The sequence below is a fragment of the Zonotrichia leucophrys genome, chromosome 27 (assembly GCF_028769735.1).
Source record: "Zonotrichia leucophrys gambelii isolate GWCS_2022_RI chromosome 27, RI_Zleu_2.0, whole genome shotgun sequence".
Lineage (NCBI taxonomy): Eukaryota > Metazoa > Chordata > Aves > Passeriformes > Passerellidae > Zonotrichia > Zonotrichia leucophrys.
The window spans coordinates 5,077,963-5,095,418 of record NC_088196.1 but is presented as its reverse complement, the minus strand read 5'-3'; the positions used below and the strand labels follow the sequence as shown (position 1 = coordinate 5,095,418).

The following is a 17,456-nucleotide window of genomic DNA, read 5'->3' as shown; positions in this document are numbered from 1 at the left end:
AAAGTGGCTCCCCCAGAAGAGCTCCCCTGCAGCAGCCCCTCCACCCCAAGCCCCTAAAGGGGCTCTGCCCTCCCAGCCCCCCCAAAATCATCTCCCCTGAACCAGTTTCCCCCACAGCAGCCCCTCCCTCACCATCAGCTCCCCAAAGCACTCCTGCATTGCACTCCAGCACCCCAAAAGCAGTTTGTGCCCCAAAAGCTGCAGCCCCTCCTCACCCTGGCACCCAAAGCTGATCCCCCTGCGGTGAGACATTAAACATTTCTCAGTACATCAGTAAAAATACATTTTATTGGGGGGTGGAGCAGTGACACCCCTCAGCAGAGTGAGACACCTTGACCACACAGTGGCAGGACCCCTCCCCCAACCCACCCTCCGCCAAAATTATCAAATATTTACAAAACAAAAAAAAAAACCCACCCCAAGAAAAAAAAAATCAACAAATAAATAGCGTCGCTCCTTAAAAAACCCCTCCCACCCTTCATCCCCTCATCCATCAGTGGCCAGGATGACCACAGCCCCGAAGATGCCGACGTTCTGGCCGATGAGCTTCATCTGGTTCCAGAACTCGACGCGGCGCAGCGCGTGCCAGTAGCCCAGGTTGCCATCGATGAGCAGGATGGCCAGGGGCAGCAGCACGGCCAGCACCTGCGCTGCTGTCCTCACGTAGTAACCCGAGAGGAAGGCCAGGGCCAGCAGCCCGTAGAGCAGGAAGAGCAGCTGCAGGGCCAGCTCACCCCCCAGCAGGTGGTCCAGGTAGGCCAGGCGGTCCTCAGTGCTGTGCTGCAGGGAGTAGGCCTGGGGGGACAAAGAGGGGACAAGGGGACGCTCACAGTGAGGGGTGGCAGCGGTGCCATGCAAGGTTTCTACCCCAGGGACAATGGGGACCTGGAGTATGGAACACCCACACAAGAGTTCTGGGATGGGGAGAGTCCCGCCAAAACCTGGGACAAAGGGACACTCACAGTGGGGCATGACACCAGTTCCATCTGAGGTTTCTACCTCAATGGGGACCTGGAGTGTGGTGGCAGTGGGAACACCCACACTAGAGTTCTAGGATGGGGAGAGGTGGCAGGGGGGACAAAGGGACACTTGCAGTGGGGCGTGGCATCAGTGCCATGCAAGGTTTCTACCTCAGGGACAAGGGGGACATGGAGTGGAACACCCACACAAAGAGTTCTAGGATGGGAAGGGAGAGTCCCCAAAACCTGGGGGTCAAAGGGACATTTCACAGGGGATAGAGGGGGCACCGTTCCATGCAAAGGTTCTACCCCAGGGACAATGGGGACCTGGAGTTGCATTGGAACACCCACACAAGATTCTGGGATGGGGAGAGGTGCAGAACGGGACAAAGGGACATCACGTGGGCATGACACCAGTGCATTCTGAGGTTTCTACCTCTGGGGACTGAGGTTGGTGACATGGGAACACCCACACTAGAGTTCTAGGAGGGAAGGTGCAGAAGGGGTCTCCAAAACTGGGTCATGGGGGATGCATGGACACTTGCCACAGGGATCAGTGGTGGCACCAGTGCCATGCAAGGTTTCTACCCTAGGGACAATGGGGACCTGGAGTGTGGTGGCACTCATGGCACTGGGAACATCCACACAAGAATTCTAGGATGGGGAGAGGTGGCAGAAGGGGGTCCCCAAAACCAGAGGTTCATCGGGGACAATCCCCCAGTGACATCTGCTGCCCAAGGCTTCTCCCCTGGGGACAGTGTGGGCTTGGTGACACTGGTGACACCACCCTGAGGTGGTGGACTGTCCCTGAGGCTTCTCCAGCAGGGACAATCTGGAGCACTGCCCAAGGCTTCTCCAGCAGGGAACTGTGTCCCAAACCTGCTGCACAGGGGTGCCTCTGTCCCCAGCTATCCCCGGCTGTCCCCAAGCTGTCCCCCGCTGTCCCCAGCCCCGGTACCTGGCAGATGAGGTAGATGCCCAGGAACACCTGGCCCGTGGACTGCAGGGAGCGGCTGCGGGGTTTCTGCCGGTACAGCTCCCCGGCGCCGCTGGCCAGGATCAGGAACCCGCCGATGATGGCGATGGTGCGCGAGTACATCCTCACCTGGGGGCACGCTGCCATCAGTGCCACCCAGAGCACCCTCAGTGCCACCTGGGCGGCCCTCAGTGCCACCCCAGGGGCTGCCCTCAGTGCCACCCATGCCCCTCAGTGCCACCTGGAGCCTGCCACCCAGTGCCACCCAGAGCACCCTCAGTGCCACCTGGGCAGCCATCAGTGCCACCCACTACCCTCAGTGCCACCTGGGCTGCCCTCAGTGCCACCCAGAGCACCCTCAGTGCCACCTGGGCAGCCATCAGTGCCACTCTTGAGCACCCTCAGTGCCACCTGGGCTGCCCTCAGTGCCACTCTGAGCACCCTCAGTGCCACCTGGGCAGCCATCAGTGCCACCCTGAGGCTGCCTGTCACTGCCCCTCAGTGCCCTCAGTGCCACCCGGGGGCTCTGGGGGCAGCAGGGGTGTGGCTCTCACCTTGAGCCAGTCTCCGTAGTGCACGTGCCCCCCGACGTGGGCAGCGTAGGTGGCCACTGCCAGCTGCAGGGCGGCGCCCAGGGCGAACCAGCGCCGCTTGACCCCGAAGGACATGAAGCTGGCACAGAGCACGGCCACGCCCATGTCCACGTACAGGTAGGGCACCGGGATGTCCGGCTTCCTGCGGGGACAGGGACAAAAGCTCCGGCACCCCCATACTCACCCCAGAGCCCCCAGAGCGTCCCCTGGGTTATGGGGCAGCCACAGCCCTCCCCTGCCCCACAGAGCCCCACTGTGTCCCCTCTGCTGCTCTGTCCCCTTCCCAGAGCCCAGACCCCAACAGTGCCGGGGTCTCCCCTCAGCCCCAGCCCCCCGAGGGTCCCTGTCACCTGTCCCAGCCCCACCGAGGGTCCCTGTCACCTGCCCAGCCCCACACTCACCCAGGAGCCCCCCAGCTGCCCCACACTTCAGCACCTCCCAGGCCCCACCGGCTCTCCCAGCCCCAGCCCCTCACACCCCGGGGCTCCCCCGGCTCTCAGGGCCCCGCAGCAGCCTCTGCACCCCGGACACTCCCCAGACCCTCCAGGCCGCACACTCCACACCCCCTCTGACCCTCCAGGCCCCAGGTTCTCACAGATCCCCACCAGCCCAGCCCCACAGCCGCCCCTGCCCTCACAACCGCCCGCAGCCCCTCACAGGCCCAGGCTCCCCAGGAGCACTCGCAGGTGCCCGGCCCCGTCCCGCACCGGCGCAGGTCGGCGCGCTCGGCGCACAGCAGGAGCCCGCTGAAGCAGTGCCAGAAGGGGAAGCGGGTGAGCAGCACGCCGCCGCCCGCCGTCAGCAGCCGCAGCGCCCGCCGCCTCCACCCGCGGCCCGCCGCCATCACCGGGCCGTCCCGCCGGAAATGCCGCGCCGGAACAGCCGCCTCGCCGACCAATCAGCGCGCCGCATAGGGAAGCCACGCCCTCTGCGTACAAACCACGCCCCTTTAATGGCAGCGCCCTCATTCCCCTCAGGCCGCGCCCCTCCATTCAAATGGCGGCTCCCGCCCCAAAACCGCGGCCGCGCTCCGTAACAGCCGCGCCCAGCGAGCCTCCAGCCTGCCCCGGGCCGCGCCATCCCCCCGAAACCCCGCCATGGCCTCAGCCGCGCCCCATCAATCAAACAAACCCTCATTGAAAATGCAGCGCCAGGCCCCGCCCCCCGCTTAAGCCACGCCCCATAACAATGGGCGTAACAAACCCCACCCTAAGCCACGCCCGCTCCTCTTAGCCACGCCCCTCGCGAGGCCACGCCCAATTGAGCCCCCACAGACTCCGGTGATGGTTAAAAAAATTTCGGGTTTTTATTGTTTTTTGCTAAACAAGACTAAAAAATTTTCCTTTTTTTTTTCTTTTTTTTTAAATTTTTTTTTTAATCTTTAATTTTCCTAAAGGCAGGGCTTGAATTGTTTTGAGTTTGATCTGCTTTTTAATTAAAAAAACCAAAAAAAACAAAAAAAACAATGGGAGGAAACAAAAGGGGGAGGGGGAGGATCGTGGCAAAAAAAAATTTAAAATTAAAAAAGAAATTAAAAATTAAATGAAAAAGGGCAAAAACATTAAAAACATAAAGGAAATGGGGTGAAAACCCCAAATCCAGGTTCTGGCTGCTCCCAAGGGCATTTTTGAGGGATTTTTTGCCACGACCCTAGAAGCAGACAAATATTTAAAGAACATTTTAATATATATTCATATATATATTTAAAGATAAGAAAAATAAGACTAATTCAAGCCTTGCCCTGTGCAAACAAAATTAAAACGAGACCACGTTGGTCACGAGGGTCCCGGGTCAGCCACCACAGTCAGCTCGTTAGCTTTATTTTCTGGAGGGATCTTTGGGGAAAAGGGAGGCACGAATTGGGAGGAAAAGGGGAAAAAAAAAGCCAAAAAATAAAATTAACAGAGTCTGACTGGCTGGAGGGAGAAACCATGGCGGAAAAACAAAAGTCTGTTAGTCAAGTAATGCGTGAGGAGCTTTAAATTATTCTCTTTTCTCATTTGTTTTGAAGTCTAAAGTTTGGAATTGGTTGAGATTTTCCCAAAAAGAAAAAAAAAAAAAAAAAAAAAAGGAAATAAAAGTTGAAGGAGCCCCCGGCGCCGCCTCCGGGGAGGGGACGCGGGGACGGGGTGGTGGCCCCGAGGTGGCCTCAGGATGACAGGGACGTGTCCTTCTGTGTCTGCTGTGCTTGTGAACGCTGCAGGACCTTCTGGCTTTCCACGTCCCGGAAGTGTTTCTCCACCTGCAGGGCAAGGGGGAACCAAGGGGTTCAGGGGAGGAACCTGGGAGGGGCTGGGGAGCCCCAGGAGGGGCTGGAGGCCAAGCAAGGAGGGGCTGGAGAACCTCATGAGGGGCTGGGGAACCCCTGGAAGGGCTGGAGGCCAAGCAAGAAGGGGCTGGAGAACCCCTGGAGGGGATGGGGACCAAGCAAGGAGGGGCTGGAGAACCTCAGGAGGAGTTGGGAAACCCAGGAGGGCTGGAGGGCAGAAAGGAGGGGCTGGGAAACCCCAGGAGGGGTTGAGGACCAAGCCAGGAGGGGCTGGAGAACCTCATGAGGGGCTGGGGAACCCCTGGAAGGGCTGGAGGCCAAGCAAGAAGGGGCTGGAGAACCCCTGGAGGGGATGGGGACCAAGCAAGGAGGGGCTGGAGAACCTCAGGAGGGGATGGAGGCCAAGCCAGGAGGGGCTGGGGAACCCCAGGAGGAGTTGGGAAACTCCAGGAGGGGCTGGAGGGCAGAAAGGAGGGGTTGGGGAGCCCTTGGAGGGGATGGAGAACCCCTGGAGGGGCTGGAGGCCAAGCAAGGAGGGACTGGAGAACCCCAGAAAGGGCTGGAAGCCAAGCAAGGAGTTGGAGAACCCCATGAGGAACTGGGGAGCCTCAGGAGGGGTTGGAAGCCAAGGAGGGGCTGGAGGAACCTCAGGAAGGGCTGGGGAGCCCCTGGAGGGGCTGGAGGCCAAGCAAAGAGGGGCTGGAGAACTTTAAAAAGGGCTGGAGAACCCCAAGAAGGTCTGGAGGCCAAGCCAGGAGGGGCTGGGGAACCACAGGAGGGCAAGCCAAGAGGGGCTGGAGAATGCCAGGAAGGGATGGAGAACCCCAGGAAGGGCTGGAAGCCAAGCAAGGAGGGGCTGGCAAAGTCCAGGAAGGTCTGAAGAATCCCAGGAAGGTCTGGAGAATCCCAGGAAGGTCTGGAGAATCCCAGGAAGGGTCTCAGGTGTCCCCAGGGAGGTGACACCCACCCAGTCCTTCCCAGTGCCCCCATCCCCTGCTCACCACTCTGAGCACACAACTCAAAAAGAGGGATCTGGAGAGGGAAGGGGATGCCAGGAGGGGCTGGAGCCCAGCCAAGGAGGCTCCTGGCTGTCCCCAGGGATGTGCCACCCTCCCAGGACGTGCCACCCTCCCCTGTCCCCAACCCACACTCACTATTTTGCGTACGTGGCTCAGGGCGCTCCCCTCTTTGCCTTTACAGTTCTCCACCTGGTACGGAGGGGCAATGACGACTTCTTCCATCACAACTATGTTCTTCTCCTGCCATTTACAGTCCTTAATGCTGAGGGGAGGGACAATGGCATCAGGGACTGCCACCGCTGCCCCCTGAGGGGGCACAGAGCCCCCTGGTCACACCAGGGTCTGGCTGGAGAGGGGTGGGATGTGCCAGGCAGGGAGCCACCCTCACCCCCAAGGGAACATTCCAGGGCAAACCCAGCAATGGCAATCCCCCAAAAAGGCTGTGGGGGACCCCAAAATGAGCACTGGGGACCCCTGGGTGGGCACTTACGTCTTATGGATGGTCTGGAAGAGCTGCTGCCCCTCCAGAGAGACACCAGCACTAATTGCATATGCCTGGCTCATCTTCTCCTCCTTCTCCGTCCGTGCTTTGTTGGCAAGCTGGGGACACACAGGGACAGGGGTTGGGCTGGGAGCACTGAGGGGACACCCCAGGTATGGCTCTGCCCCTTGTGATTCCTGCCTAAATTCACCCTCAGCACTGCCAGGGCCTCCCAGAGATTTGGGGGATGGTGGTGCCCTCTCCTCACATCCCCCTGCCCTTTCCCCTCACCCTTTTCTGAATTAATTCTGGAATTTTAGGTGCAAACTCCCCTCACCACTCAGTTCACTTGGGATGGAGATGAGGAAGAGGAGCCTGGAACACCCAGCACGCTGGGAGTAAATGCTCCACGCAGGAGTAGGAGCAACTCTAGCCTGCAGCAGTTGGTTTGTTCCCAAAAAACAACCAGAATTGGTTATCTGGGAGCTGCATCCGTGTGTGGGGAGGTGTGATTACACACAGGGTGCTGGAATAGAGATGGAAAACCCCGACCCTGGCCTCCCCCAGGCTGCATCCCATGGATGTGGGAGGGGAAGGAAGCAGAGCCTGGAGGCAGCAGCCTTGGACCAGCTGCCTTTTCCTGGCTGGAGCTGCCGCAGTGGAGGAGCCACATCAGCATCATCCCTCCTCTTCCTCCTCCTGGGGCCTGCTCATTGCTGGGAGCACACCCAGAGCTGCTCTGGCTTCCTGCTGCTGCCTGAGGGGGTCTCAGCCCTTGGAAAGCCCCAGCTCCCTCTGACTGGTGACACTTCAGTGCCCCTGAGGGACAGGAGTCCCTCTCCCAGCCATCCCCAGTCCCCTCCTGGTGGCAGCAGGCACTGCAGAGCACTGGGCTGTGCTCCCTGACTGCCTCAGCAGGGACAGGAGCCTTCCTCACCCTCACAACCTCACCACCCAGCCCATTCCATGTGGGAATGGCTCCCTCCAAGGCCACCAGCCAGGCTTCCAAACCAGGCACAACATTCCACAGGAACATCCCTGGAGAAGTGGGAACCTCCCTCACCCCACTGGGATGGGCTGGAATTGTGGGACAGAGCCCTGAGAATCCCCTCTGCCATGTCACCCCTGAGCAAATCCCCCTTCAGATCTGATCCCCCTTCCCAGCCTGAGCTTTAGATCCCCTGTCCCAGGCCCTGGGATGCTCCTCCAGCAGCTGCTGCACCCACACTTGGGGACAGCCGTGACAAGAGGCCACAGGGAGGTGACTGGAACCCCTGGAGAGGCGCCAGCAGCAGCAGCCCAGCATTGCCAAAGGATCCATCTCTGTGCTCATCACCCCCTGCAGCAGGTGTCCCCCAAAGTCCCCAGCTCTCTGGGTTCCCTGGAGTGCTGCCAGCACCCCCATGTGCACACACCTCCTTCTCCCAGTACAACCAGGACCACCAGCAACATCCCAGTGCTGCAGCACCGTCCCAGCCCCCCATGGGGATGGGGGACAGTGCCCTCCTGCCACTGGAACAGCCCCTTCCAACCCAACTGCATCTGTCACCTCCCCACATCCAAACCCACAACTCTGGGATGCTGGAAAAGTGAGCACTGGAATTCCTGAGGGGGATCCCCAAAGTGAACACTGGAATTCCTGAGGGGGATCCTCAAAGTGAGCACAGGAATTCCTAGGTCCAAGGAATGGGATTCCTGGGGTCCAAATAACACTGGATTCCTGAGGGGGTCCCTGAAAACAGGATTCCTGAGGGGGATCCCTGAAATAAACACTGGGATTCCTGAGGGGGTTCCCTGAAATGAGCACTGGAATTCCTGAGGGGTTCCCTGAATTTACCACTGGAATTCCTGAGGGGCTCCACAAAGTTAACACTGAATTCCTGAGGGGCTTCCCAAAGTGAACACTGGAATTCCTGAGGGGTTCCCTGAAGTTAACACAGAATTCCTGAGGGGGATCCCTGAAGTTAAGGCTGAATTCCTAAGGGATTTCCCTGAATTTAACACTGGGATTCCTGAGGGGCTCCCCAAATGAGCACTGAAATTCCTTAAGGGTTCCCCCCAAAGTTAACACTGAATTCCTGAGGGTGTTTCCCAAAGTTAACACTGAATTCCTGAGGGAGTTCCCCTCAGGCTGAGCTCCCAGCCATGTCACTGGCTGCAGTGACAGCCAGCAGTCCCACCGTGGTGGCAGCTGTGTCATTTGAGACCTGGATGTGTTAATCCCTCGGGAAGGGACCCAGGAGGGCATGGACACCCAGCTGGTGCCACCTGTGTGGCACAAAGCCCCGGGAGAGGTGGCCCTGTGGCACAAGGAGGTGACAATGAGCACCCCACACCTGAATTCACCCCAGCACTGAGGGCTCGGGGTCACCTTCCCTGCTTTTCACCTCACTGGGAATGGGCAGTGATCCCATTCCAGGATGGATGGAAAGCAATTCCTCAGAATTCCAGGAGCTCCCCTTTGTGTGCACTCCAAAATCTAGATCCAAAATAGCCTCATCCAGACCCCAAACACCACCACCTGGGCTCAAACTACCAAAACCCAGGCTCCAAACCCCTCAAAATGCAAACCCCAAAACAAGATCACCTTAGACCCCAAAAATACCAAAATCTGGGGCCCCAAACGCCAAAAATCTAAACATAAACCCCAGGCCCTAAATGCCAAAACCCAGACCCTAAACCCAACAAAATCCAGGCTCCAAACCCCTCAAAATGCAAACCCCAAAATGAGATCACCTTGGACTCTGAAAATACCAAAATCCGGGTCCCCAAATGCCAAAAATCTAAACATAGATATATATATATCTACATATAAAATCCAGGCCCCAAAACCCAGACCCTAAACCCAACAAAATCCAGGCTCCAAACCCCTCAAAATGCAAACCCCAAAACAAGATCACCTTGGACCCTGAAAATACCAAAATCCAGGTCCCCAAATGCCAAAAATCTAAACATATATATATATATATATATATCTACATATAAAATCCAGGCCCCAAAACCCAGGCCCTAAATGCCAAAACCCAGACCCTAAACCCAACAAAATCCAGGCCCCAAATGCCAAAACCCAGAGCCCAAAGTGGTAAAACCCAGAGCCAAATCACCAAACCCCAGATCCAGGATGGAACTCCAGGAAGCTGCGCTGGGAGCAGCACCAGTGGTGAATCCTGCTGGATCCTTGGAGAATTTTAGAGGATCCCTGCAGGATTTTGGGGGAGCCCTGCTGAGGAGGGGCTTTCTCACCTTGCTGACGTTGAGGGAGGCTAAAGGGGGAGGCGTTTCCGTGCGGTCATTGATTATTTCCACTTCTGACACGTACTGTAAGTTTACGAGCAGGATGTCTGCGTGGTTGGGCTTGCCACTGGAAGAGGGGCATTCTGCAGGAGGGCATTAAGGAAAACAAATCCACAGAGAGGTTTGTGTAGGTGAGGAGCAAACCAGGAGGAGGTTGGGGTTTTGGGGAGCTCCTTTGCTGCCTTGGGATCGTCAGTGATCCCATCTCATCTCCCTCTGCAGCTGTGGGTGATTCTGGTCTATCCCAACTCCAGATCAAGTTCTCCAGTCTGGCCCACCAACCACCACCACTGGTTTGAACCAGCACCATCAAATTTGCACTTTTTCCACCAAAATTCTTTTCCTCCTGCAGGTAGCAGCATCCCCAGGGAGGATTCTCTTCTCTAAGGAAGGGAATTCTCAGGAGAGGGACACACAAGGTTGGTTGTTGGGAATGGGACAGCACCCAAAAAAACCCCCAAAACACTCCTTTCAGAGCTGATTCCTGCACAATTCCTCTGCTCCCATGAGGATGGATGGATGGATGGATGGATGGATGGATGGATGGATGGATGGATGGATGGATGGATGGATGGGGCAGGAATATCTGGACTTTGGGAAGGGCTGGCTCAGCCCCCTGTGGGGCTGACAAGCAGCACTGAGCAACCTGTTGGACCCTCTGGGATTTTCCTGCTGCCTCCAGTGGGACCTGGGAGCTCTCCTGGCTCCAAGCACATCCCAGGCACCCAGAGGGCCTTTTCCTGTTCTGTTTCCCACAAAATCCTCTCCCAGCTCCTCATTCCCTGCAGAAGCCACCCCTGGCCCCCCAGAACTCCAACACCAGCCCTGAGCTGAGCATTCTCCTTCCTCCATCTCCTGGGACCCTCCACTGCTTTCCAACAGCACTCAGCTTTTCCCGTAACTTGCAGATTCCAAACAAAACCACATCCATGGATATTCACACTGGGCGGGCAGGGAACACCCCACTGCCCCCACTCACCCCAATAAAAGGCTCCCCAAGCCCCCCATAGTGAATGCCACACCCCCACTCACCCCACTACAGGGCTCCTCACTGCTGCCCCCAAAAAAACCTCCAGGACTCCACAGTCCCCCCCATTCTCCACAAAACTGGGTGCTCTCTCTGCCCCCATTCAAACCAGTACAGAGCTCCCTACTGCCCCTCTAAAGCTCTTTATAGTACAGGGCTCCTCCATCCCTCATTCACCTCAAAACCAGCCCCAAATCCCCCCATTCCCCCTAACACAGGCTCCCCAGTCCCCCCAGAACAAACCTCCTCACTCCCCCCAAAATCTCCCTACAGGACACCCCACATCCCATTCACCCATTACAAGACCCCCACCTCCCGCATTCACTCCAGCTCGGGGTTCCTCAATCCCCGCTCCCCCGGCTACAATCGCCCCAATCTCCTCATTCACCCCAACACAAACCTCTCCAATCCCCTCAAAATCTCCTTACAGGACACCCAACATCCCATTCACCCATTACAAGACCCCCAACTCCCCCACTCACCAGAGCTCCTCAATCCCCTCTCGCCGGCTACAATCGCCCCAATCCCCGCACACAGCGCTCCCCAATCCCCCCATTCACCCCAACACCAACCTCCCCAATCCCCCCAAACCTCCCGAGAGGGCTCCGCGCTCCCCCCATCCCCGGGGGTCTCCTGCAGCCCCTCAGACCCCTCCCCGTCGCCGCCCACCTCGATCCCCTCACACCCCCTCCCCTTTTTCCCCCTTTCCCCTCCCTCCCTCACGCCCCCCCCCCCCTCATCGGGCGGGCCGCAGAGGCCCGAGCGGGCCGCGCCGGGGCCGGGAGCAGCGCGGCGAGGCGCGGGCGGGTGGATACTGAGCGCCAGCATCTTGCTGGGGTAGTCGAAGGCGACGACCTCGCCCTGGAGGCGCTGCTCCTGGCAGGTGCGGCAGGACACCTGGCTGCCCACGCTGAAGTACTCGCCCGGCGCCGCCATCTTGTCCGCCCGCAGCGCCCGCGGCTCCGCTCGCCTCGGCCAGGCGCGGCGGGGGCGGGGCCGCGCGGCAGCGAGGGCGGGGATTGGCGCTCCGCCCCGCCGATCTGCTCCGCCCCGCGTTCTGATTGGTTGAGCCCAGCCCGGCTGCTGTTTGTCCCTCCCGCCCCGCCGTAGCGCGCCGCCCCGCGGGCGGTGATGGGAAGTGTAGGCGGAAGAGGGCGCGGAGAGCGGCGGGAGGGCGTTTTGAGGGGTCCCCGGGATGGAGCCCCCCCCGCAGGTACCTCCCGCCGGTACCGGGGGGTGGGCAGCGCCACCGGGAGGGTCAGAGACGGCTGGTGGGGATGGGCAGGCCGCGGGTCTGATGCAGGGAGACCCCAGGGAGGCCTCGGGCCTGAGAGCACAGGGAGGCCCGGAGGGACCCCAGAGCGACCCCAGGGAGGGGCAGGACCGGCCTTGGGGAGACCCCGGGGAAAAACCCCAAGGAAAACCAAGGGTGGCTCCAGGGACACCCCAGGCCCTCTGCAGAATGACCACGGGAGACCCAGGAGGTTTGCAAGGGGAAGCCCAGGGAGGTGGTGGCTCTTGGGAGCATCTCAGCAGCTCCAGCAATGTCCACAGCAACCCCCGGCATCCTGCCTTGGTCCCCAGCCCGGAGCCACGGGTGTGCTCTGCCCTGGGGCAGGAACCTGGGAGTCATTTGTGGGTAAACTTCGAGTGCCTGAGTTAGTGCCAAGGGATCCCAAGGGATCCAGCCACCTCCCCTGATGTCCCCGGGGGATTCCTTGGGATCCAGCCACCTCTCACCCTGTCCCCAAGGGATCCAGCCCCCTCCCCTGCTGTCCCCAAGGGATCCCAGGGGATCAGGGCTGATCTCCCTGCACTCCCCGCACAGGAGCCAGTGCCCCAGCCCAGTGCCATGGACGCCCTGCACCAGGCTGGCATCCACGCCGCCGTGGCCCTGCAGGCTGGGCCGCCCTGGCTGGAGCAGTTCTGGCTGCTGCTGAGCTCGTACCTGGGCCCCGGCTCCATCTACACCGTGTGCTTCCCGCTGGCCCGCGGCCTGGACGAGCACGTGTCCCTCATGGTCCTGTGGATCGCCCTGCTGGCCGAGTGGCTCAACGTGGTGCTCAAGTGGTGAGGGGGGCACTGGGGGCACTCCCTGCGCCCTGCCTGGGGCATTGGGGGCACAGATTCCCTGCCTGTTGCATTCTGGGCACACATTCATTCCCTGCCTGTGGCATTCCACAGGGTCACCCGAGCTGCCCCCTGAGCATCTGCCAGGAATTCCTGGCAGGGAAAAAGCCCAGGAGGCAGCAGGACTGGCAAGGGATCCTGATCCTCTGTGGCTTCATCTCCTCTGGAGATGGGATTGTCCTGGGGTGGGCTGCAGGGGATCCTGCTCTCCTGGAAATCCTGGCATGGGATCCTGCCCTGCTGGATCTCAGGGCTGCAGGGATCCTGCTCTTCTGGATGAGACAGGATGGGCTGCAGGGATCTCCTGCCCTCATGGATCCCAGGGTTGGGCTGCAGGGATCCTGCTCTGCTGGAAATCCTGGGATGGGATCCTGCTCTTCTGAATCCCAGGGCTGCAGTGATCCCGCCCTGCTGGAAATCCTGGGATGGGCTCTAGGGATCCTGCCCTGATGGATCCCAGGGATGGCTGCAGGGCTCCTGCCCGGCTCCAGGCTCCCTCCCACGTTCCCCTGCTGTTCCCCCAGGTTCCTGTTCGGGGAGCGCCCGTACTGGTGGATGCACGAGTCAGGGATGGCTGAGCGGGAGCAGCTCCCCCTGCGCCAGTTCCCGATCACCTGTGAGACGGGACCAGGTGAGTCCCGGCCCGGGGAGGAGCCCCAGGAGCCCCAAAGGTGTGGGAACGCTGGGCTGGAGGGGGGAAAATCCCCTCCTGAGCATTGGGGAGGGGTTGGGCTGGGCTTTGCCAGCTCTCCCCACAGCCCCCCTGTGCTTCCTCCCGCAGGGAGCCCCTCGGGGCACTGCATGATCCTGGGGGCGGCCCTGTGGCCCGTTGTCACCGCGCTGAGCGAGGAAGTGTCCAGGTGCAGCCGGAGGTGAGTGCGGGACGGGCAGAGGCAGCGTCCGGGGCCTCTGTGGGAGCAGAGGGGTGGGATGTGGGGCAGAAAGAGGGGTCCCGGCATGGAGACCCCATCCCTTGGGAGCTTCCAGAGCCCCTGTGGGAAGAGGGGATGGATGTGGGACCCCCATCAGTGAACATCACCCATGGAGGGTGATCAGGATCCCTCCCCCGGCAGCTCGGGAGGAGGCTGTGAGACCCCTGAATGCCCCCCAGGACCTTTCTTAGCTGTGCTTTCCCCCTTCCCGCCCCGCTGACCCCGTTCCCCCCAGCCGGCTGCTGAGGCTGCTCCCGTTCCTGCTCTACCTCCTCCTGCTGGCGGCCATGGGGCTCTCCCGGATCTTCGTCCTGGCCCATTTCCCCCACCAGGTGATCTCCGGCTCCCTGGCAGGTGAGGGCGGCTCCCAGCCCCTTCCCCATCCCCGCAGCCCCTTCCCAGCCCGGCCCGGTGCCGACCCCGCCTGTCCCCGTCCCAGGGATGGCTCTGGGCTGGGGGCTGCAGCGCTGGCCCCCCAACTTCCTCAAGGTTCGCTTCTTCCTGCTGACGGCTCTGGGGCTGCTGCTGAGCGCGCTGGCCCTGCACGGGCTGGCCACGGCCGCGGGGCTGGACCTGGACTGGTGAGAGCCCGGGGACGGGGGTGTCACAGGGGGACAGAGGTGTCACATGGATCAGCTTCTGGGGTGTCAGGGGGTCCCCCCAGGGCTGTGCCCACCAGGGAGGGGTAGCCCCAGGGACAGCCCTCCAGGCTGGAGGGGGGCACCCCCAGCAATCTGGGACAAACCGCAGGGGTGTGCCAGGGCCAGCCCCAGGAATGTGCCCCCAGAACCATTCCTAGGGGGGTCACACCCCAATCCCCGAACGGTTTGGGGAGGGGTCACACCTCAATCCCAGAGCCGTTCCTGGGGAGGGGGCTGCCCCCAGAGCGGTTCCTAGGGGGGTCACACCCCAATCCCCGAGCAGTTTGAGGAGGGAGCTGCCCCCAAACCAGTTCCTGGGGGGGTTCTGCCCCCATAGCCGTTGCTGGGGGGCGGGGGGCACACCCCAGTCCCTGCACTGTTTGGGGAGGGGGCTGCCCCATAGCCATTCCCGGGGTGTCACACCCCCATCCCAGATCGGTTCCCGGGGTGTCACACCCCGATCCCAGAGCGGTTCCCGGGGTGTCACACCCCGATCCCCGCTGTCCCCGCAGGTCCCTCTGCTGGGCAGTTTGGGGAGGGGGCTGCCCCATAGCCATTCCCGGGGTGTCACACCCCAATCCCAGACCCGTTCCCAGGGATGTCACACACACACACAATCCCATAGCTGTTCCCGGGGGTGTCACACCCCGATCCCCGCTGTCCCCGCAGGTCCCTCTGCTGGGCAGTTTGGGGAGGGGGCTGCCCCGTAGCCATTCCCGGGGTGTCACACCCCGATCCCAGAGCGGTTCCCGGGGTGTCACACTCCGATCCCCGGTGTCCCCACAGGTCCCTCCTCCAGGCGGTTTGGGGAGGGGGCTGCCCTGTAGCCATTCCCGGGGGTGTCACACCCCGATCCCAGAGCGGTTCCCGGGGTGTCACACCCCAATCCCAGAGCGGTTCCCGGGGTGTCACACTCCGATCCCCGCTGTCCCCGCAGGTCCCTCCACCGGGCGGTTTGGGGAGCGGTTTGGGCAGGGGGCTGCCCCGTAGCCATTCCCGGGGGTGTCACACCCCGATCCCAGAGCGGTTCCCGGGGGTGTCACACCCCGATCCCAGAGCGGTTCCGGGGGTGTCACACCCCGATCCCCGCAGGTCCCTCCGCCGGGCCAGCACCCGCTGCTCGGACCCCGCGTGGCTGCGGCCCGAGACGCGGCCCTGGGCCTCGCTGTGCCGGGTGGGCGGCAGCGCGCTGGGGCTGGCCGTGGCCGCCTGGCTCCCCTTGAGCCGCCGCGCCGCCGAGGAGCTGTGGCTGCTGGAGCCGCCGCTGGGCAGCGCCGCGCTGGGGGTGCTGGCGCTCGACGTGCTGCACAAGCTGCCCAAGAGCGACCACACCGCCCTGTGGTACCTGAACGTGGCGGCTCGATACGCGCTGGGGCCCGTGCTGGTGGGGACCCTGCTGCCCCTGCTCATCCTCACCCTGCGGCGGCTCCGCGAGACCCCCTAGAGCCCCCCTCAGTGTCGGGGAGAGGGGGGGTCTGCTCCCGGTTCATCCTCACCTGTAGCAAGGACCCCCGGATTGAGTGGGGGGTGTCTGCTCTGTTCCCAGTTCATCCCCACCCTCCCTTTCCTCCAGGGACCTTCAAAATGAGTGGGGGGTCCCCACTCCTGTGCCAGTTCATCCTCACCTTTCATTTCCTCCAGGACCCCCAGATTGAGTGGGGGGTCCCCACTCCTGTGCCAGTTCATCCTCACCCTCCCTTTCCCCCCAGGACCCCCAAATTGAGTGGGGGTGTCTGCTCTGTTCCCAGTTCATCCCCACCCTCCCTTTCCTCCAGGGACCTTCAAATTGAGTGGGGGGTCCCCACTCCTGTGCCAGTTCACTCTCACACTCCTTCTCCCCAAACTGAGCATTGTCCCAGTTCATGCTCCCCCTCCCCTGCCCCAGGGACCCCCCTCACCCCGGGCAGGGGTCCCTGACCCCCTCCCCTGCCCCTGGGGGTGCCCAGCAGGGTCTGGGGGCACAGCCCAGGGACAGCCCCGGCGCGGGGACACGGAGCTGCCACCCCCTCCCCAGCTGTCCCCACCCCTCCGCAGCAGGGATGGGACCCCCCCCTCAGCCCGGTGCGTGCGGGGCCGCCCCCGTTTGGAACCAAATAAAGCAGCAGAACCGAGCCGGGCCCCGAGTGTTGCGGGGGGACACGGGCTGGGGCTGGGGGAGTGACAGTGGGGACAGACAGAGCCCCCCCAGCCCGGGGTGACAAAGGGGACCCCTCCCCGCTCCCTCCACAGGGAAAGGGACACAGGGACAGGGAAAGGGACACAAGGAGAGAGAAAGGGGGACAGGGAAAGGCACAGGGAAGGGGACACAGGGACAGGGAAGGGGACACAGGGATGGGGAAGGGGACACGGGGACAGAGACAGGAAAAGGGACAGAGGGACAGGGAAAGGGAAGGGGACACAGAGACAGGAAAAGGGACAGAGGGACAGGGAAAGGGAAGGGGACACAGAGACAGGGAAGGGGGACAGGGACACAAGGACAGGGACACAGGGACAGGGAAGGGGACATAGGGACAAAGAAAGGGACCCAGGGACAAGGGCACAGGGACAGGGACATGGGGACAGAGAAAGGGACCCAGGGACAAGGGCACAGGGACAGGGACATGGGGACAGAGAAAGGAGACTTGAGGACAGGAAAAGGCACACGGGGACAGGGAAAGGGACACAGGGACAGGGACACAGGGACAGGAAAAGGGACACGGGGACACAGACCCAGGGACCCAGCGCCACCCCAGCCCCCCGAGGCACCGGCCCGTGGCTATTGCCAGAAACAGTTTATTTATACAAGGACGAACATCGGTGACATCTTACAAAATACCGAACCGAGACCCAGAGCGAGCGTGAGCGGGGACGGACGGACGGACGGGGGGACACGGGGGACACACGGCGGGGCGGGGGACGGGGACACCAGCCCAAAGCAAGCCAGGGGGGGCCGGAGACCCTCATCCCCCCTCCCCAAATCCAGAGGGGTTTTCCTCTCCTGGGATGGGAGGGGGATCCCCAAACACTCGGGGTGTCCCTGATCCCCCCTAAACCCGGGTCCTTCCCCCAGGAGAAGTGACAAGGACACCCTCAGCCCTCTGTCCTAATTTGGGACCACCCCAAACCCCCCCCCAACCCCCGGAATAATTTAACCCA

At 61.5% G+C, this 17,456-nt stretch overlaps 3 protein-coding genes across 4 annotated transcripts; 1 reads left to right on the top strand and 2 right to left on the bottom strand.

Annotated features, from left to right (window-relative positions):
- Positions 1-270: 270 nt before the first annotated feature.
- Positions 271-3,389, bottom strand: TMEM101 (transmembrane protein 101). The gene is made up of 4 exons (XM_064733668.1): positions 3,236-3,389; positions 2,490-2,670; positions 1,918-2,064; positions 271-795 (listed from the first exon to the last, which is right to left on the bottom strand). Exons 1-4 carry the CDS (start codon positions 3,370-3,372, stop codon positions 487-489), a joined length of 774 nt encoding a protein of 257 aa, XP_064589738.1. The 5' UTR covers positions 3,373-3,389; the 3' UTR covers positions 271-486.
- Positions 3,390-3,809: 420 nt separating this feature from the next.
- On the bottom strand, positions 3,810-11,635 carry LSM12 (LSM12 homolog). Its single transcript, XM_064733913.1, has 5 exons — positions 11,434-11,635; positions 9,541-9,674; positions 6,307-6,416; positions 5,952-6,078; positions 3,810-4,770 (listed from the first exon to the last, which is right to left on the bottom strand). Exons 1-5 carry the CDS (start codon positions 11,552-11,554, stop codon positions 4,678-4,680), a joined length of 585 nt encoding a protein of 194 aa, XP_064589983.1. The 5' UTR covers positions 11,555-11,635; the 3' UTR covers positions 3,810-4,677.
- A 95-nt stretch (positions 11,636-11,730) lies between these two features.
- G6PC3 (glucose-6-phosphatase catalytic subunit 3) lies at positions 11,731-16,432 on the top strand. 2 transcript variants are annotated; one of them, XM_064733350.1, is made up of 7 exons: positions 11,731-11,831; positions 12,447-12,688; positions 13,273-13,379; positions 13,530-13,620; positions 13,916-14,034; positions 14,170-14,261; positions 15,414-16,432. In XM_064733350.1, exons 1-7 carry the CDS (start codon positions 11,814-11,816, stop codon positions 16,236-16,238), a joined length of 1,494 nt encoding a protein of 497 aa, XP_064589420.1. In that variant the 5' UTR covers positions 11,731-11,813; the 3' UTR covers positions 16,239-16,432. The 2 variants fall into 2 exon arrangements, with proteins under 2 accessions (XP_064589420.1, XP_064589421.1); XM_064733351.1 differs by having other exon boundaries at positions 14,120-14,261; positions 15,414-15,906.
- The last annotated feature ends 1,024 nt before the right edge of the window (positions 16,433-17,456 follow it).

What these genes read in the sequence shown, in the direction of transcription:
- TMEM101 (XM_064733668.1), bottom strand. Translation starts at nt 3,372, where the DNA reads ATGGCGGCGGGCCGCGGGTGGAGGCGGCGGGCGCTGCGGCTGCTGACG. An exon ending in GAGCGCGCCGACCTGCGCCG is followed by an intron (nt 2,671 to 3,235) that starts GTGCGGGACGGG and finishes CTGTCCCCGCAG; the next exon opens with GAAGCCGGACATCCCGGTGC. An exon ending in GCATCTACCTCATCTGCCAG is followed by an intron (nt 796 to 1,917) that starts GTACCGGGGCTG and finishes TTGTCCCCCCAG; the next exon opens with GCCTACTCCCTGCAGCACAG.
- LSM12 (XM_064733913.1), bottom strand. Translation starts at nt 11,554, where the DNA reads ATGGCGGCGCCGGGCGAGTACTTCAGCGTGGGCAGCCAGGTGTCCTGC. An exon ending in TTCCAGACCATCCATAAGAC is followed by an intron (nt 6,079 to 6,306) that starts GTAAGTGCCCAC and finishes CCCTCCCCTCAG; the next exon opens with CATTAAGGACTGTAAATGGC. An exon ending in TGAGCCACGTACGCAAAATA is followed by an intron (nt 4,771 to 5,951) that starts GTGAGTGTGGGT and finishes CTTGCCCTGCAG; the next exon opens with GTGGAGAAACACTTCCGGGA.
- G6PC3 (XM_064733350.1), top strand. An exon ending in GTGTCCAGGTGCAGCCGGAG is followed by an intron (nt 13,621 to 13,915) that starts GTGAGTGCGGGA and finishes CGTTCCCCCCAG; the next exon opens with CCGGCTGCTGAGGCTGCTCC. An exon ending in GATCTCCGGCTCCCTGGCAG is followed by an intron (nt 14,035 to 14,169) that starts GTGAGGGCGGCT and finishes AACTTCCTCAAG; the next exon opens with GTTCGCTTCTTCCTGCTGAC.